At 42.5% G+C, this 21,531-nt stretch overlaps 1 protein-coding gene across 1 annotated transcript; it reads left to right on the forward strand.

Annotated features, from left to right (window-relative positions):
• Positions 1-3,116: 3,116 nt before the first annotated feature.
• LOC116105805 (rust resistance kinase Lr10-like) lies at positions 3,117-20,630 on the forward strand. The gene is given in 4 exon segments (XM_031392213.1): positions 3,117-3,921; positions 4,066-4,119; positions 4,243-4,305; positions 19,509-20,630. Coding segments are annotated over 4 exon segments (2,034 nt in total). The 3' UTR covers positions 20,621-20,630.
• Positions 20,631-21,531: the final 901 nt, after the last annotated feature.

The following is a 21,531-nucleotide window of genomic DNA, read 5'->3' on the forward strand; positions in this document are numbered from 1 at the left end:
TGAAGTCTCATTCCTCCCTAATATAATTTGTCATTAATTCCTTTTAAATAAATGTGAAAGTTTAAAGTCTTTAGGTCTTTATGCATTTAGGTCTTAGTAATTAGACATGACATCTTTAATTTCATCTTTGACTATAAGCTTCTCTTGCTACCCTATTAAGAGTTCCTAATGGGCTAAGAAGGACCTCTGTCGTCAATAATTTGGTTCCAGAAATTACAAAGGAAGTTGCATTTGAACATGACATGATCTTAACCACCCATACTTTATATAGGTTCCTCTTGCTAGCCTATATATAAAAAGTTTCTATCTTGACTATAATGTGCTCCTCTTGCTCCCCTATATCAACAGCTCAGGTCTTTACGCGTTTCCCAAATTTGTTTCCATCACTACTAGAAAAATACACAAAGTGGACGATTAAAAAGACGATGTTCGCATTAAAAATGTCTTTAATAAGACTGTTAGACAGTTTTATAAAAAATATTTTTTTCATAGTAAAAAAATTATTTTGTTTAAACTATCATTCATGCTAATACTTCATACATAAGACTAATACATATAATATCTTTCACACTAAAATTAGATAAATCATCTACGTTATGTAAAAGATTAAAAGAAATTAAACGGTTTTCAAATGTTTTATAAGTTGTTAACATACTTCAATAGAACTTTTTTTTTTTTTTTTTGACAAAGGCGTTTTGATGTTATTAAGAACAGTTTAAGCATCCTTTATAACCTTTTTGGTAGTACTACATATATCTGTCTCGACTTTATGTTCCTCACATTTATCTTGACTATAAGTTTGTTTTGTTATTTTCCTGTCAAAAGTTCTTTATGCGTTTATGCATATGAGCCTCATAAATAGCAAGTATATTTCAATCTCTCTTGACTATAAGTTCCTCTTGCTACCAAGAGTTTATGTCTTGATGCGTTTTTGCAAATTAAATAATCAAAAAAAAAAAAAAAAAAAAATTAAATAATCGAGAGCTTCTTCTCACACCGCGATATCAAGTTTCTGGACAAAGCCTAGATTTGACTTCAGCGTGCACCACGGCGTGATTTCCTTCCGCCATGGCGCGAGCTCTCTTTTGACCACGAATTGTGTTTCTTTTCTTAATTAAAATAAAGCAAATCCATCAACATCAACAACCCACTATAATGTTTTTGCTTCTTTGAATAAATACTTGCTTCACTTTCCGTTTTTACTTCAAACATAAAAATAAATATATTAAAATATATTAAATATTATTTTAGCTTATCGAAATGGTCAGCACGGACGACAAAAACACATCAATAATAAGTATAGAGCTAGAAATCTTTGGAACAAAGAAAAAACACGAAAGGGACGAAAGACGCTATGAAAATGAATTGAACAGAAGAAGTTGATTAATTAGAGGGTGATTATGAAAGCGAACAAGTCCATCTAAGAGCCACTCACATTCCTTAATAGCTTTGCATTGACATAGCTAAAATGATTTATATAATGAAATTAGAAGATATCAGTGGTCCGGCGAAACGACGTGTAGTTAAAGGCTGTAATTTTCCGACTCATTTTCTTTCTCTAATAATTGCCAAAGTCTTCTTCTCTATGGGTAACCCAATTCACTCAAAAGCGTAGCGTTATCATGACTGAAACCAGATGATTAATCATGGTGGATACGTTCTGCTTTGCTTTATTGGCTTTTGATACTGCCAAGTGTCGCAATCCGGCAATGATGGAGGCCAATTGCTCATTCTAATTACCTATTTATATACGTATTAGTAGTGCATTTGTATATATGTAGATATGTGAAGGGCGGGGAGGAGAAAGTAAGGGAACTTTATTGGTGGAATTCCTAGTCATTTTGCGTCAGAATCAGGATTCACTGATTTATCACAAAATCTCACCCATTCGCATGGCAGTAAACTTTCTTCTCAGCGTACCATTATTGAGAAGCCTAGTCCCAAAATCCTGTCAAATTAAAATTACTCAAACTTTTAAGGGATTAGTAAGGAAGACCCATAATCCCAAAAAGATATTATATCTTGAGAAGTAGTTTCAACCTTTCCGGGCCATATCGCGTTTCATACGGCATCTTTACTGACCTTTTGTTTACGTTAACCTAACACAATTTGACTTGGAACAGCAGCAACTTCCATGCATTATAAAGACTCTGTGCATTGTGTTTCTTCCAATCCTGTCAAAACCAAGTCTAGCTCCCGGCATGTAGACTTGGAAATGTTAAGTTTAAGCCACTAGATATGATTTATGCTAAATAGCAGGAGGCCCTAATGAGAAATTAAACAAGTTGGAGACGTGACACTTTATGCTTTTTATTGAATGGATGCTAACTATGAATGTCTAACACTCAATTACTCCTCCCAAAACATTCTTTCCTTATGATCAGAAGACTTATAACTATTGGAAATGCTTTAATGAGTGCCATGTAAAAGCTTTTGAAAGTATTTTTGTAAACTAAATACATATTAAGTGCTTCTTCAATAATTTTTTGATAACCTTTTTTTTAAATATAAAATTACTTGTACATTGATCAAATTCCGTCGTATTATATAAAAGTTTAGGAATTGTGACATCTAAGATTCAACACTTTGAGATTGACCCAGGTTTGCTGGGTCGGGTTGACTCGATTCGGCTGCTTTGGACAGGTTTCACTGGTTTTAGGGCTCCATATTAGTCAAGTACTATATTGAGCCCTTTTAATAATAATTTATTGGGTCTACCATTACTACCTCAATAAATTCTGTAGCCTACACTTATATTGTCAATTTGCATAACACAGATCAATTAAATATAAAATGTATAAGGCTTTGAAAAAAAAAAAAAAAACAATCACAAAGCTTATTAGAATATCTCATTGGACTATGTGTTTACTCAGTTTGATTAAACCAAAATATAATTCATGTTAGTCCATACTTAGGAAATTTCCAACACAATCTGCAAGAAGCTGTAATTTATGGACCAAATAAGTTTATTTTAATTCATATTTGTTGGACAAGTGATGATTTTCTTTTATTTGTGAAATTATTTTCCAAAAGTTACGAAAAAAATTTCAAGTCAATGAACATGAAAGACCATTCGCATGATCCACATATGGGTAATTAGATAAGTATACTTTTACATGACCATATTGGAGGATATCCAAATTCATAGTATCCTTGGGGAAGAGAGAACCATGAGGGAAGGATCATTATTAACTTTTCCAAATTTTCTTGTTTCTGTGTTGATCTTCCTGTTCATCACTGAAATACAAGCAAGAAAACTTCAACAAGAATGTTCTTATTCATGTGGAGACATCAATAACATAAAATACCCTTTTCGCCTCAAGGGCGATCCAGCAAAATGTGGTCATCCTAACTTCGAACTTTCATGCCAAAGCAACAAAACCATCCTAGAATTTCATTCAGGAAAGTACCATGTGAAGGGAATTTCACATAAAGAAAAGACTATCAGTGTTGTTGATGTTAACTTAGCCAGTGGAACCTGCCGCCTTCCCTACGGATCTTTGTCAGCAGACGACATACTCAAGGAATTTTCCATTACGTTTAGTTTTGGACTAGAACTAGACGGTAACTACAGTTATGCCACATTTTTCCGCTGCTCTCAGAAGATTAATGATCCGCTTTTAACAAGAATTCCTTGCTTGAGTGAAAATCAATCTTATTCTTATGTTACAATTTATTATCCAGAGTATCAGTATCAAGTTTGCTCGTTAAATGCAGTGACTCCTATATACTATAGGCCATATGAGCTGTTTGGTAATAACACATATCATTATGAAACCATCCGCAAATCTCTGCGGTCAGGTTTCAATCTTACATGGTCCTTTGAGCGCAGGGATTGTCTTGCCCCCGATGGCATGTGTTCTGTTAGGAGAGGGACAACAGGATATTCACGTGATTGCAAAAAATCTGAAACTGCACTTAGTAAGTTCATCTTTCTACATATGTATTGATAAATTGTGTAATGACTTTGTTGATTTCTTTGTACTTTTCCATGCGTCTTCGGTCTGTTATGTCTTTGTAACTCTTGAACTCTGTTTTTTTTAATTTTTTTTTGTGCTAATGCAGATCTGGTCATTGAATTCTTGCGATTCTTGCGGAGATTCACATATGGTGTATTCGGTGAGTCCATCCCGTGGTTGCGTATGATTTCCTAGCTGCAACCCCTGTTCTTAATATTGGCTTGTGTTACTGAATAATAGCTTCATAAGGCTTAATTTAATATTTCTTTGTGGGTTTATACAGCTCGTGTTTTCGCTGAATATGTACCAGATTTCTTGGAATTCCTCCTTGTAACGCTTCTTCTCGGTATAATTCCCAGGCTGCAATTAATTCCTATTTGTATTGTAGCGACTATGATTAAATACCTCAATTAACTCTTTATTTGGGCTGTTGGGTTTGCAGTGGTGGTTCGAGTGTGTTATGCCTGGGAAATCAAGGGCTGACGTGGAGTCACGTGACGAAACGTGGCCTGCTCCTGTCAGAACGGTAAGCGCAAGTCAGGCCTGCCAAGCGCCCTGGAGCTCCCACGTGTCCGCTTCCCTGCTCCAAATCGCGTAAAATCAGCTTGGGAAATGGGCAATGGGACGTAAAGCCAGATTATGTCCTGACATTCACACCAACCCAAGGATTTAATGATGATTACACGCATTCAACTTGATATAAGTAGAGGAAGACCCCTTCATTAAGGGGATTCGATCATTTTACATTTGAACGCTCTCTCTCTAAAAAAGGCTTTGTATTTACTTTTCAATCATTTGTAAGTCAGTCCGCTTTAGCGACCTGACCCACCATATTAATACAAATCAGTGGATGTAGGACTTGCTACCTTAGCATCCGAACCACATTAAAAGCTCTCATTGCATTTATTTCATATTCATAATCTATATTCACATGTGTTCCTTGTCCAATCAACGCTGCGCACGTGTCAATTAGTTGGAGCCTAAATCGCGCATCAACAGTTTGGCGCTAGAAGGAGGGCCTGATTTAGCGTGTACCCTTCATCAGGAGAATCTTCGACCTACTGGTCCTACAGCAACAAATGGCCCGACAATCAGAACCTGAGCAAGCTAATCAGCGCGCTAAAGGAGTCCCCTTGACCCAAGGGGATACCCCCTCCAGGGTACTTCCGGTTCCACAAAATGCTACGGGGGATATCCCGGCAGCTACGCAACTCGACCCCGCCATCAGAAGCTACCTGGAGAGGTTCGACAATACTCTCCAGACGGTCAACCAGAGGTTGGACCGTTTGGACCAAGGCATGTCATCTACAACAGCTGGGGCGGTGCAACCGCCAAAGATGCCTGCAGGTCGCGCGAAAGTGCGGCACGCCCGTGCCGCGAGCACTGTAGCGCGTAGACGTAAGGGAAAGCAGGTGGCAAAAGGTAAGCCTATGGGCTCCCAAGGACCAGCGAGCACAAATCGCGCCCCGAGCAGGGTGCCGGCAAAGCTGAGACTCGACGAAAAAGTAAATCCGGAGCTGTCCCATGCCACGTCATAGGCGAACCCAAGCAAAAATGCCAAGCGCGATGATTCTTATCACCGCCAGCAGAACGATCCCGATCGTTATGCGGGTGGCCCCCACACCTCGCAGGGCGGTTCGTACCACCGCGAGGGTCGTGAGAACACCCCGCGCAATCCATCGCCTTCACACACCTTTAGCCAGCGTGTGTCGAGTGTGGCCAAAAATGCCGGCCGAGGCGAAGAGGAATCCGACCTCCAGACTTTCCTGAACCGTAATCGCGAAGGCCGGACTCGCATGGGTGAAAGCAACCCTCAAATGGGCCCATTACCGCAAATTGAGGAGCTACAGCGAGCTCTGGACAGGTTAAGGGAGTAGCAAAGCGAACAGGCCCAGGTCGCCTCTGCATCCCCATTCTCTCCCGAAGTGCTGGCTGCTCCACTCCCACCAGGGTTCAGAATGCCCGACATGCGACCATTTGACGGGAACCATGACTCGCATGATCATTTGTACGAGTTCAACGACCTGATGGAGCTCCACCAGGTTTCGGACCTTGCAAAATGCCGCTGTTTGGCTGTGACACTCACTTCTCACGCCAAGCAGTGGTTAAGGTCGCTCCCAGCGGGATTGATCAGTTCGTGGCCTCAGATGAGCATGACGTTCTTACGGCATTTCCAAGCCAATCGGAAGTTTTCGATGCCTTTGAGCTATCTCAGCAACATAAGGCAAGAAAGAGACGAATCCCTGCAATCTTACATCGACCGTTTCCACAGGGAACTAAACAAGGTGGCTCACGCTCCAGAAGAGTCCATCCGAACACTTATAATAGCTGGAGTTCGCTCGCAAACTGACCTGTGGAAAGAACTGCAGGCTGAGGACGATGTTTCCCTCACCAGATTTTACAATCTTGCAGAAAAGTATCTGCGAATAGAGAATTCATTGGCGGCACTCCGCCGCCCCGATCACGGCGCTTCGAGCAGTATGTCTGGTTGGGGAGAAAGTAGGAGAGTTGATCGCAAAGGAGACATTGATGATCAGCGAAAAGGGAAGAAACCCCGCTACGAGCATAAAAAGTCCTATGCTCCTATTCCTCGTCGCGACAGGGACAGAGCTCAATACACTCCGCTGAACGTGTCCATATCTGTAATCCTTGACAAATCCGAGGAGGCTAGCCTGCTCGGTGAGCCAGAACCAATGAAAACTCCTGCTACGGCTAAAAACAGCAAAAAATACTGCCGTTACCATCAGGATAACGGGCATCACACTGATGAATGCCGAGCCCTAAAACAGGCAATCGAAGAGCTCATTACAAAGGGGCACTTCAAGGAGTATATTGATGACTCCCCAAAGGAGAGCCAAAGGGAGCAAAAGAAAAAGCGTCGTGATCGCAGCAGATACAGTAGCGTTAATATAATTTTTGGAGGTCCACACCTCGCGGGGAACACGCGAGGAGCGCAAGAAAGGTATGCTCATGAAGCATATCATGACCCGATCAGAGTAATGAATACTTCGCAACGACCACAAAAGGCTCGAAAGGAGGAGCTGATCACCTTCTGCGAAAGGGAAGCAGCTCACTTGCACCATCCTCACGAGGATGCCCTGGCGATCACGCCCCTGATAGGGTGTCATAATGTCTGTAGAATGCTTGTGGACAACGGAAGTGCTGTGAACATCCTGTTCAAGACCGCTTTCGATAGAATGAACTTAGACGAGGCCGACCTAAAACCCGCCTCGATACCTCTCTACGGTTTTACAGGGGACCACCTGATCCCCAGAGGAACAATCCAGCTACCAGTCACGCTCGATGACTACGACGAGGTGACTAGGGTTATCGAATTTCTAGTCGTGGACTGTTCATCGGCCTTTAATGGAATCTTGGGGCGACCTCTGTTGAGAAGCTTCAAGGCAGTCACTTCCATTTATCACCTCAAGATGAAGTTCCCCACTCCAACAGGGATAGGAGAAGTAAGCGGATCGCAAAGCGCATCTCGCGAATGCTATGTAAAAGCGGTGCAGATGGCAGACAAAGGAAAGGGCATTTCGCAATGTGTGCCTCGCCAGGCCATGGCGATCAGTCGGATCGAGCCACAGCCTGGTCCAACGGAGGATAACATAGATTCGCGAGTCCAGAAAATCCCTCCTAGTGGCCTAGTTGAGGATCTGACCGAAATTTCGGTTGATCCAAAAGAGCCAAGCCGAGTATTAAAGATTGGGAGCTGTCTCAACCCTCAGCTCGCTTCCGAGCTGATAAACTTCTTAAAGGAAAACATTGACGTGTTTGCCTGGTCGCATGCAGATATGGTCGGGATTAGCCCGAACATTATTTGCCATTCATTAAACGTTAGCAGTGAAGCCAGACCGGTTCGCCAGAAAAGAAGAGCGATGGATCCAGAGCGATACGCCGCACTAAAATCAGAAGTAGAAAACCTCCTCCGAAATGGGTCCATCCGAGAGGCACTCTACCTGACCTGGGTTGCCAACCCGGTCCTGGTAAAGAAGCCGAACGGTAAGTGGCGGACCTGCGTTGATTTCAGCGATCTCAACAAGGCTTGCCCGAAAGACAGCTTCCCTCTGCTGAGGATCGACCAGCTCGTTGATGCCACCTCAGGGCACGAGCTGCTGAGCTTTATGGATGCGTACTCGGGATACAATCAAATCCCAATGTATGAGCCAGATGAGGAGCATACGTCCTTCATTACGGACCGGGGGCTATACTGTTACAAAGTTATGCCTTTCGGCCTCAAGAATGCGAGCACGACCTATCAGAGGTTGGTCAACCGAATGTTCTCCGACCAGATCGGGAAGACAATGGAAGTCTATGTGGAGATATGCTGGTCAAATCCCGGGTCACCTCAGAACACATTGCACATCTCGCTGAGATGTTTGACATTCTCCGACTCTACAGAATGAAGCTAAATCCTCTCAAGTGTTCGTTCAGGGTGTCATCAGGAAAGTTCTTGGGGTATATGGTTAATCAGCGGGGCATAGAAATAAACCCCGAGAAGGTTCAAGCCCTGCTCAATATGGAGAGCTCGACCAGCAAGAAGCAGGTCATGAGTCTAAATGGGCGGATAGCGGCACTTAGTCGCTTCATATCAAGGCTAACAGACCGCTGCTTACCATTCTTCAATGTTTTGAAGGCAAACAAGAAATTCGAATGGACTCCCGAATGCGAACAAGCATTCCAGAGTATAAAAGAGCACCTAGGGAAGCCACCTCTCCTCTCAAAGCCTCTTCTACAGGAAATCCTGCTCATCTACCTGTCCGTCTCTCAGTTCGCGGTCAGTACAGCTTTAGTGTGGGAAGAGGAAAAGGCGTAGTGGCCAGTCTATTATGCAAGCAAGCGTTTATCGGATGCCGAGATGCGGTATCCGAAAATGGAGCGACTAGCCTTTGCTCTGCTGATCGCGTCCAGAAAGCTACGACCTTACTTCCATGCCCATACAATCAACGTAATGACTAATTACCCCCTCAGGTAGGTCCTCCAGAAACCAGAAGCCTCGGGTAAGCTGCTTAAATGGGCCATGGAACTGAGCCAATTCGACTTGAAGTACAAGCCCAGATCGACCATTAAAGCGCAAGCTGTTGCAGACTTCATCTCAGAATTTTCCTATCTCCCAAGCGAGCAACAACCCAGCGAAGTCGTGCAAGAAAGTATTCAGAACCTGTCGACCTGGAACCTCTATGTCGATGGGTCATCGAACAGGAAAAGAGCCGGTGCGGGTCTTCTCCTTGTAAGCCCCAAAGGAGCTCGAATTCATGGTATTCTCCGGTTCGGGTTTAAGGTGACCAACAATGAGGCAGAGTATGAAACCCTGCTCGCCGGGTTGCGACTTGCCAAAGAAATGGGTGCAACTGCGATCAGCATTTACAGCGACTCCATGCTGGTCGTCAACCAAATTTTAGGGGAATACCAAGCTAAAGAAGAGAACATGGTCCGCTACCTGAAAAAGGCTAAGACCGCCCTGGGATCGTTTAAGCACTTTGAAATCACTCAGATCCCCAGAGATAGCAATTCTATAGCGGACGCCTTAGCAAAGATGGCCTCGTCATTGGACTTAGAGGCTCCAGACAACATTCCTGTTCATTTCGTGGATGCTCCAACTATCAGCTCAACCGAACATGCCGTGAACATGACTTAACCGGATTCCTGGATGACTCCCATTTTCCAATACCTCAAGGATGGGACTTTGCCAAAAGACAAGGTCGAGACAAAGGTCCTGCGAGCAAGATCTACTCGTTACACACTCATCGGGGACCAACTGTACAGGAGAGGATTCAGTGCCCCTCTCCTTTGATGTGTAACCATGAAGAAGCAGACTACATTATGAGAGAGATTCACGAAGGAATCTGCGGTAATCACACAGCTGCTCGATCTCTCGCGAACAAGGTTGTTCGTCAGGGATATTATTGGCCCTGGATCAAGAAAGATACGCACAATTTTGTCAAAAAATGTGACAAGTGCCAGCAGTTCGCGAACATTCCGCGAGCCCCCTCGCACGAGCTGATAACAATGTCTAGTCCCTGGCCGTTTTCCATGTGGGGGATCGACCTTATCGGTCCCATGCCAATTGGAAAGAGGGGGGTCAAGTATGCCGTGGTCGCGGTAGATTATTTCACGAAATGGGTGGAAGCCGAACCGCTGGCCGCGATCACGACCAGAAAGCTGAAAGACTTCGTTTTCAAGAACATAATGTGCCACTACGGAATTCCCCACACCCTCATCTCGGACAACGGAAAGCAATTCGACAACGAGGAGTTCAAGCAGTTCTGCGACGAGCTGGGCATCCATAAAAAATTCGCCTCAATCGCCAGACCGCAAGCAAATGGCCAAGTTGAAGCAGTCAACAAGACCATTAAGTGCACTCTAAAGGCCAAGCTTGGGGCGGCCAAAGGAAATTGGGCTGACGATCTCCCCGAAGTCTTATGGGCGTACAAGACAACTCCAAGAACTTCCACCTCAGAGACCCCTTTTTCGCTAGCCTATGGGTGCGAAGCGATGATTCTTGTAGAGGTGGGAACTGGTTCTCTTCGGAGAGACTTGTACGATGAGGTTGAAAACGAAGCACTTATGAAGGCAAGTTTGGATCTCGTTGAAGAGCATCGCAGCAAGGCTTCGCTAAGGATAGCAGCCTACCAGCAGCGAGCAAAGAGGTTTTTCGATTCAAAGGTCAAGCGAAGAGACTTCCAGGTCGGGGACCTTGTGCTAAAGGAAGTTCTCCTTGGGACCAGAGAGCCAAGTGAGGGGGTACTAGGACCTAACTGGGAAGGACCGTACTGGGTCGACAAGGTGATCAGACCGAAGACTTACCATCTCAAAAGATTGAACGGTTCCAAAGTACCCCGAGCTTGGAATGTCGAACACCTCCGACCATACTATCAGTAATCCCGAACTCAGCTCTCAATTAGTTTTTGTTAGTTTCCTCTTTAATGTAAAGCATAATTTTTTTTGCTGGAAATAGTTCGCATGTGTTCTGTTCGCGTGTAAGAATTCGCATGTAATATAGCCTATGTAAAACTGAATTGTAAATTGCACTTATGTATGAAAAAGCGAACAGGAGTTGAAAGCAAAATGTATTTTCATTTATGTACAAACAAAAGTTAAGACCCAATTTCAATGGAGTCAAGACTCATTACACTATGGCTGGTCGGGGGGATCCTTCAAAGCAGGACCAGAACCCCCTGCCTGGTCGGATCGTCGGGTGGCCGTTGCTGCTTGATCGTCTTCCTCCGCCATAATCTGCATGGTCTCTTGCCACCCCTCCGGGAGGTCGGAAATGTCCATATCTGGGTTTTTTAATCGCAGGGAATAAATAGACCCGATCGTCCAGTCGGCGGCCTTTTCCTCCATCTCCTCTGACTGGGTCCACATTTCTTCAATCAGTGAAGCGATTTTTTCCCGACTCTCCTAAAGTTCGGCCTCAAGAGCTTGTTTCTCCTGTTCGGAGGCCTCCCTTTCCTGTTCAGCTTGCTGAGCCCATATGGAGGTCGTCTGGATCTCCTGGTCCTTCTCTCCGACCTCTTTGGAAAGCCTGGCGGTTGTCCTTTGAAGTTCCTTCACTTCCTCCGCACGTCGGTCAAGCTCCGCCTTTTGGAAGTCCACAGTTTGCAAAGCAGCATCCTTTTGGTTCAAATACCTGTTCACCGCTTCGAATGCTTACTTTCTTTCAGCTTCGACGGACTCCAGGCTTTTCTTGAGCTTCTCGACCTCTTCCTTTAGGTCGCTAGCCCCCTTCGCGGCCCTCAGCTGGGTCTTCTCCATAGACATCCTCATCGCAAGCAAAGCCTGCGAGCAAGAAATGATTAGAAATGAACTAGAATGAAATTTTAAGAGCAGCTCGTTTACCTTGCTTAGATGCTGGAACGACGTGGTCATCAGGTCGTCGCCCGTATCAGCGAACTCATCATACGACTCCGATAGTCCACACTCGAGCAGAGAATAGACTATCGGCTGCAGGTATTCGGGCAGGCTCCCCAACGAGTCCAGCACTAGTGTGTCCTTCGCCTTGTCGGCAGTGATCGCCTCGCTCACAGGTTCCTTGCCCGACCTTCTTGAGTCCTTTCGTGACCTCAAGGGCTCTTCCTCAGATTCGGTCTCAGACTCATTGACTTGAATCTATTTCCTCTTCTTCGACCTCTGGGCCGGAGCCTTCCGCCTTGGGCGAGCAGGTGGTGCCTGAGCGACCTGTTCTGCCCTGGTCGCTTCTTACACAAGTTGGGGCTGGGAAGGCATGGCAATTCGCACCGGTTGTGCCAAAATAGGACGAGCAGCTTCGGCCGCTCTCTCTCTCCTCGATCAAGGGAAGACGAACGGTGCTCGGCGAGGCTGCTCGGACTCCTTCGGAGGCATAGTTTCTGCATCCAAGTGCGTTAGTAAACAAAACTATTTCGCGACCAGGAAGGGAATCAATGTAACTTACCTTCTAGGGGCTCTAAAGACGCGTTGCTACTGATAAAACCGTACTTCCGCAAGTTCGCGGTTGTCACGAGCTTCCTCGCGTCCCAGCTTTCCTCGGGAAGGACTCCAAAAGATACGGGCCTGTCCGGGTCGTCGAGCAAGTCTTGGCTGGTCGTTCTATTAACTGCAAAAGAAGAATACAGGTCGTTATTATAAAGCATGCGAACAGATAATATACCTAGCGAGGAAGAACCTACTTGGTATCTGAAAGCGGCAGTAGCCGTCATAGCAGGAAAAGAAGAATTTCGTCTCGTAGGCCCCCGCGTTGCTGGGATAGCTATGTATCCCTTCGGCGATGGTAGGTCGCCAGGACAAGTAATATGAATCCTTGTCCCTACTCTTTTTAAGATAGTAGGCGATACCGAGCTCCACCGCCGTTGGCTTGCCCAAGCCGCTTTCGCAGCACGCGATGTACATCGCGACGGCGATGACATACGCATTTGGTGTCAGCTGCATCGGTGCGATCCCGAAGTGATCCAGGACCGACCTGATGAAAGGATGGAAGGGAATCATCCCTCCACCCTTGAAGATCTCTTCGGAGATCGCAGCAAGACCATCAGCAGGATGCCATGACTACCAAGTGTGGTCGAGGAACACCTCTGTGAGGATGTTGTACTATTTTTTAATCTATCAAGCTCTTCTTGGGTGAGAACCGAGAAGACGTCAAGGGATGCGTCCACAGGAACTTCCCGCGAGGACGACCTGGTTCCTTCCTCGAGTCTGGATGTTGACGGTTCCATTCCAGAGTCTGCAACACCAACAGACACGGTCATTTTAGCCTTCGCATTTTGTCCTGTGTGGCGGCATGGGACAAATTCCTTAAACCCTAACAGTAACTCGAGCCGCCACCCATGGCTCGAGTCTGGTGACAGCGGCGCGTCTCTGGTTAAACACCAGGAGACCCAACACCGTTGCCCACCAACCAAACAAACAAACAAACAAAAAAAGAGAGAGAGAGAGAGAGGAAGGAGAAAAAGGATCTTACCTTCTGGGATGCGTGACCAAGGCCGAAACTTGTTTCAGATGTCTGAGAAGCGCCAATCGGAAAAGAAGAACTTCCGGTTTGCAAAGGCTTGTCACTCCAAGCAAAAGGGATTTTGGTGGCCTCATCTGAAAAATGTGAGTTTTTAAATGGACTGCGAATCGACGGTTACTACCTCTTGGAACCGAAACAATAGCCTTCTCTCTCTCCCCGCATTTAATGCGCCCCACGTCGCATTAAATGCCGTGATGAGGGTCGTCGTTTCAAATGCGTCGTGCAGTTAAAGCTGTCAAAACGACGTCGGGTCAGCACACAACGCATTTAATGCACCTGACAGATTGCAGCGCGTGTAGAGCGCCCGACAGCGCGGATGCAGGTTCATTGAATCTCTCCAAGGCAGGGAAAAGAGCGTCCGACGAATCCAGGTCACTAAAATGATGATTGTCAGGTCGTTTGGGCAAGAATTGTGCGAGGTCGTGTTCGCAAAAGGTCCTGTCCCGAGCTTCTTCCATTCAGGTCGAAACAACCAGAACCTCCAATCATGGCATGACTTAGTTTCCAAGGTTCGATCCTCAAACCTTAAAAACTAGGGGACTTCTGTTATGCCTGGGAAATCAAGGGCTGACGTGGGGTCACATGACGAAACGTGGCCTGCTCCCGTCAGAACGGTAAGCGCACATCAGGCTTGCCAAGCGCCCTAGAGCTCCCACGTGTCCGCTTCCCTGCTCCAAATTGCATAAAATCAGCTTGGGAAATGGGCAATGGGACGTAAAGCCAGATTATGTCCTGACATTCACACCAACCCAAGGATTTAATGATGATTACACGCATTCAACTTGATATAAGAAGAGGAAGACCCCTTCATTAAGGGGATTCGATCATTTTACATTTGAACGCTCTCTCTCTAAAAAAGGCTTTGTATTTACTTTTCAATCATTTGTAAGTCAGTCCGCTTTAGCGACCTGACCCACCATATTAATACAAATCAGTGGATGCAGGACTTGCTACCTTAGCATCCGAACCACTTTAAAAGCTCTCATTGCATTTATTTCATATTCATAATCTATATTCACGTGTGTTCCTTGTCCAATCAACGCTGCGCACGTGTCAATTAGTTGGTGCCTAAATCGCGCATCAACAGAGTGGTTCTTATTTGCAGATTTATTGGTGCTCCAATAGTTTTAGTTGTGTACCTCATCTGTAAATGTAGAACATCATGGAAGACAGTTGATAATGTGGAGAAATTTCTACACAATCAGCAATCCTGGATGCCTAAAAGGTACGCTTACCCTGAGCTAATGGCAGTGACAAACAATATTAAAGAAAAACTAGGCCAAGGTGGCTTTGGATCAGTTTACAAAGGAATAATTCATAATGGTTCTTTAATTGCCGTTAAAGTTCTAGAAAATTCCAAGTTTAGTGCAGAAGAATTCATCAATGAAGTCTCTACAATCGGTAGAATTCACCATGTCAATACATTACAAATTAGTTGGATTTTGTTCGAAAGGATCTAAATGTGCTCTTGTGTACGAGTATATGCCAAATGAATCCTTGATAAGCACATATTTTCCAAGGCAGGCAAATCTCTATCATTTAGTTGGGACAACTATATGAAATTGGTCTGCAACCGCTCGTGGCTCGAGTATCTACATGGGGGATGTGATTGTGTATTCTTCATTTCGACATTAAGCCACACAATATCTTGCTAGACCAAAATTTCATTCCAAAAGTATCTGATTTCGGACTTGCAAAATTTTATCCAAAGGAAAAGGATTTTGTGTCTGTTATGCACAAGAGGAACATAGGATCCATTGTTAGACCATCGTCACAGTCTAAAAAATAACCTATACCGTAGTAGCGGTAAGCAGTCGAACCCAAGGAGCAAGACTAACAACCTAATGTATTTTAAGTAGCGGAAATGAAATTGGCAATGGATTAATGAAACTAAATAGACTAATGCAATAATGAAATAGTGCAATTAAAACTAATAAAAACTTATAATAAAAATGTTGCCGTTACGGTTTTGGTTCGACACGAGACCGACTCACACAATTCTCCTCCACCCCTATGATCCCCTAAACCTACAAGGCAAGGTAAATCACTGAAATGGTTTCCCGACACTCTGTATAATCTATCTGTCTCACCCGATCACTCAAGTTCGATGGTTAAAGACTATCATTGAACGTCGTAAACGCTACAAGGCAATACCACTAGTTGGTACGCTTAACAAATACAATTTGACAACACGTAAAATCCAATCAACAACTTCACAATAAACGCAACAATAGTAGAAATTAAATTAAATCCGAACACAACTCAATTCAATCGATGCGAAGTAATGAAAAGCAATATTCATCATTTAATTATTTCAAACCAACGTTTATCATTCAGCAAGTTCTATGAAAACATTAAATCATAATGGACAACATATTTATCACAAATTATGTTCAATCATATAAAGTATCGAAATCAAACATGAAACGAAAACAAATATAATCTGAAGCACAATACTACCAAATGTCCTATAATCGGGCTCATCCAACTAGTCGAGAGCTGATGAGAGAGTCTGGAGTCAATCCCGATCTCGCCTATGCCGTAACCGACAACCGGAGCTTAGCCGCTCATGGTGGTGATGACGGAGGCCGAAACGGTGGAAACAGAGCTGACCATGGCGGAGAGGAGGTAACCGACAGCGATATGATGCGAAGAGGGCCGAAAACGACCAACGGACAGCCCGGGATACAACAGCCGCGGTTCGCCGGAAAACGTTTATTTCTGACGGGTCTCTGGAAAACGTGGCGGAAATGGGATCCGAAGGTATCGATGGAAAGCTCTGGTGATGGGAGTTCAGATCAGGTCCTGGGGAGTGAGAAGTCACCGGAAATGAGCAGGATCTGGCCTGGAAGATGAAGAGTCGCGACAGCTAAATCACGGATTCCGGCGTTTTTCGCGGCGGCTGAAGCAAGGAAGTGTAGATCTGGCGTGGGGAATGAAGATCTACCCTTGGGAGCTGGAATGTCACCGGAAAACGGCCAAAATTGGCCGAAGACGAAACCGCGGATGGAAGATGAAACGCCGCGGTGGTGCTTGGTTCACGGTGGTGATGGAGGGATGATGGTGACCGGGCAAGGGGGAGGTGAATCGTCGCCGGAAAAGGAGACCACTCGTCGCCGAGCTTGATCGGAGAAGGTGAAGGGTCGCCGGAAAAATGAAGATGAACAGCCCCCTTGGACCGATCTGCATTTTTTCTTTTATAGCACATATTGCAAATTTCAGTTTAGTCCCTACACAATTAAAAAGTGACAAATCAGCCCCTTAAAACATGACATTTTACCCCCTAAACAGCAAAATGAGACAAAATCACCCTTAATCCATAAACCACAATCTCATATCAACTCATATATTTTCCAAAATCATTCCAAACACGTTAAATTCATAAGAAAAATATTAGGAACGATTTTCGTGAATAAATTCATAAATTCTTTAATTGTCTCAATATACTTCAATTTAATCACAAATGGGTATTTTTATCACCAAAATAGAGTCACTTTCATGACTCTAACATCCATAGCTCTTGAATTGATTTCTAGGAATTTTGGAACAGTTTCTTGCAAGTCAGATGTATATAGCTTTGGAATGTTGTTGTTGGAAATGGTTGGAGATAAAAAATTCCGATTGAAGGCAGATCGTTCAAGCAAAGCATACTTCCCATCTTGGGTATATACAAATAATTATTGGTGGGGATTTGGAGATTGAAGATGTCACTGAAAATGAAATTGTGATTGCAAGAAAAATGTTTTAATTGGTTATGGTCATACAAGTGAAGCCTTCAATCGTCCCTCAATTACAAAAGTTATTGAAATGTTAGAAGGGAGCGTTGATGACTTGCAAATGCCTCCTAAGCCTTTCTTTTCTTCTCTGAGCATATCTCTATACAAGAGATTTATTCAGACCTTCAACCGAGTTGCTAGTATCGGAATCAATGGAAGAATGCTCAGACAAATATTGTTGCATAATTAGTTGTTGCAATGAAGTGTGTAAAAGTAAAATAAAACCTCCATATGCCTGTAAATGGTCTGTTCGATTACTTTTCTTGTATTAGTTTCTATGTGCCAAATTTAGTTGTACGTTAATAATCAATTGTATTTTTGTGGATTTTTAAGTAATTGTTTATGATCTATAAAATGATCAAAATGTTTTGGTTGGCTTCCGTATATGGTCTTTGATAACGAATAATTTATTCAAAAAGGATTGTCTAGGTGGAAAATTATCTAGAGTATATATGACATCTGGGTTATCGATAGTACTAATGATATTCGATTGATTTTATACTAACAATAAAAACTCATCAACGTCTTTTTTAACTAAACAAACTTCAGGTCAGGATTGGCCTCATAGAAGCCGTGCAAGGCCATTTCAGTCTGCGATGCGGCTGCGGTAACCGAGATTAGATCTGGCTTCATTTAGGCACCAGAGGTGAGATCCAATATATTATTCACAAATGGTAGGTAGAAGAAAAAGGAGGAGAAGGGGAAAAAGAAAGAAAAATACTTTTAATTTTAAAAGATGGAAATATCAATAATATCTTACCATCAATTAATTTTAATGACAACTACAGCTAGGAGCTAAGGTCAAATTTCCCAGTCTTATTTTCTAGCTGGTGTCTAAAAGATAATTTTAAAACTCGATTTTCTCTGTTCCTTTTGGTTTTTCTCTCTGTTTCTCTCATGTCTCTTTTTCGTTTATTATCCTCTTCCTTCTCTCACCTTACTCATCGATTGCCAAAAATACATCAGTTATAAACAATGATCAAAAATATATGGGTTCTGTCAGCCAACAAATTGCAGCAAAAACGGCCCAAAAATCAGATTTCCCTTTAGGCTCAAGACTCAATCAGTCTCTTGTGGCCTTGAAGGGTTTGAATGTCATGTTCAAATGGCAAGACTATGTTGCATCTTCCTTTCTCAAGCGGTTACTATGTGCAAGACATTTCTTATCTGTCCGGAAGTATTACCATTATGGATATGAATGACACTACATGCCAATACAAAGTCTTCTGTCTCTTAACCTCACAAACTCCAGATTCTCCCTCGAATAGGATCGCTTATATCAGATGTACGCTTTGGATTGCACTGTGAAGATTACATGGACAGATTCTGTACTAGGACCGTTTGATTGCATCAGTGATGAGCGAAATTTTATGCAACGGATGACCAGACATATGAATACGTCTGGATGCCCCCAGTTTGCAGTTGGTATAAACTGTTAATATTTCGATTGATTATAGTATCGAGATAATCAAACTGAAAGTAGTCACTAGTTGGGAGCCCTTGTGGTTGCTGGACTGCGAAAAACTGGGAACTTGTGGCTTCACCACTACAAGCAATTCAACAATCTGTATCAAGAACAAACGTAAGTTTACCATTAGCTTTCTGAAAGTACGTATGAAATTTCAAGTAAAATCTTTGTCGTTTGTGGTTTCTATACGTTGACTGGGTATAATTTGTTCAAAATTTCTTTTTATAACATACATTAAACTTCAAGATGCATAAACAGATGAATATCTTAGCAAGAGTACCATTACTTGATTTATATTTTAATAGAATAGAGTTGAATTGTAGTTAATTCATTACTAATTTGGTAAGTGCATACATAATTGAACTTTTATTTACCGTATGTTTCCCCTCTTGCTTGTTGCACCTTAGTGATAAGTTATAAACATTTTCGGCTCCTGATTTGTTGTCAGTGAAGGTTGAAACCTGGACGATGGGATGCACTTCTTCCCCAAGTTGTTTTACGCAGCAAAAATAAATAAAAAATAAAAACAGAGCAAGGAGGCCTTGCAATAGAGACAGAACTACAATATAACCTTTCCAAATCCACTCTATATTTAAAATTAGTTCCTTTCAGGTTGCTTGGTGTGAATAACTTTCAATAATTTTATTTCAAAACCAATTTTCACATTTTCCTTTCTTTTCTGAACATTTTAAAGAATTTCCTGTTCATCTTCTAGCTGTACTTGAAAGATGTGAATCCTGCTTGCAATTTAGAATGCTAACTAATTAATCTTATTACTCGACCAAGTTAAGAATTTCTCTTTTGACATGCAGATTATCATGGTCATGGTGGTGTAGTTAACATTGCAGTGCCTACAGCCACAAGTATTGGAGGCATTGTCTTCTTTGCATTGGTAATACTTCTCCTTTACAAATCCAGGAAATCTGAAAATGAAAAAGAAACTCAATTGAAAATAGAGAAGTTCCTCAAAGACTACAGGACCCTCAATCCAACCAGATATACTTACAGTGACCTTAAGAAAATAACTGGTAAATTTAGGCATAGACTTGGTCAAGGAGGTTATGGAAGTGTCTTCAGAGGAAAACTCTCCAATGGAATTCCGGTTGCTGTTAAGATGTTGGGACATTCAAAAGGAAATGGTGAAGAATTTATCAATGAAGTGGCTACTATAGGTAGGATTCACCACTTTAACATTGTTCGTCTATTTGGATTTTATTCAGAAGGAACACGACGTGCTCTTATCTACGAGTTCATGCCTAGTGGATCACTTGAGAAGTTTATATTCTTAGATGTAAACAAGTCAATTCAGCGTCCATTGAGTTGGGAAAAGTTGCAAGACATTGCCATTGGTGTTGCACGGGGAATAGAGTACTTGCACCAAGGATGCAACTAGAGGATCCTTCACTTTGACATCAAGCCTCACAATATATTAATTGACCATAATTTTCAGCCGAAGATTTCAGATTTTGGGCTAGCAAAATTATGCTCAAAAGAACAAAGTGTTGTGTCAATGACAGCTGCTCGAGGAACTACAGGGTACATTGCCCCAGAACTTTTCTCCAGGCACTTTGGCGAGGTTTCTTACAAGTCCGATGTTTTTAGTTATGGAATGATGCTACTAGAGATCGTTGGATGCCGAAAGAATATTGATCTTACAATTGACAAAGAAAGCCAAATTTACTTTCCTGAGTGGATATACAACAAAATGAGCCAAGGAAAAGAGCTTAATTTAGAAATTGAGGTAGAGGGAGATGAGGAAATTGCCAAGAAGCTTGCAATTTTGGGACTCTGGTGCATTCAGTGGAATCCAACAGAGAGGCCTTCCATGCCACTTGTGTTACAAATGCTTGAAGGTGACTTGCAGAGCTTGGAGATTCCTCCAAAGCCCTTCGCTTCTTCAGATGATGAAATGGATGCAAATTAATCATTTATAGAGAAATAAAATTGTAATGTATAATTGAGGAACTTCTGTCAAATGCTTCCACGCATAAATAAATACATTGTCCTGGTAATAGCACAACGTAAACAAAGTGTTTTGAGTTTGGGATTGATTATTATATAAGTTATCTCAAACTTTTATGTACTACCTTAATTTAAGTTCAGTGGAATCCAATAAAGAGACCTTCCATGCCAATACTAATGAATGTAAACTAGAGTAAAGGATTTGATAGTTTTACTATTGGCATGGAAAGTCTTTAATGTTATTTGTAAATAATATCTGAAGAACTTTGGGATGCCTCTAGAGTTCTTTCTTTAAAAGTTGAAATGGATTCAAACTGATATAACAAAGGCATAATTGAAGGGAACTTACTTTTTCAAACACCTCCATCTATAAATAAGACTCGTTCTTCTCTTGTATTAAAATTTGAACTATTGAGTTTTCTTGATTTCCTGAAAGATATAGGAAATAGCTTTTGGATTTTTAGGAAACATAAACTTTCACAGGAAGTCGTGCTTTATTTATCCATCCTTATTTCCAGGTTTACCGTAATGCTGTTGCCGAAAATATTGTTTAGCATAGCCATTTATTTATTTATGTATATGTACAGAAACAAAAACTTGACTACTGGAAGCATGCTTTCACCTGACAAACGACCTGTATAAGAAGGAAATTTATATTCAATTTTTATACCTTCATTTTTCATGTACTTAAACGTTGAGTGTTGTCTAAATTCTTTTTAAGCCCATTATTTGTTTTTCAAGATTTAAGAATAAGCACATGATTTTTAGCCTCCATCAAATTTATCATATCCCCCAATTTTAATGTTTTTTTTTTTTTTTCGTTTTGACATTTTTAGCCTTAATGAAATTTACTATAAATGACATAATAATTTG

Source organism: Pistacia vera, unplaced genomic scaffold, assembly GCF_008641045.1.
Source record: "Pistacia vera cultivar Batoury unplaced genomic scaffold, PisVer_v2 Contig505, whole genome shotgun sequence".
Taxonomy (NCBI): Eukaryota; Viridiplantae; Streptophyta; class Magnoliopsida; order Sapindales; family Anacardiaceae; genus Pistacia; species Pistacia vera.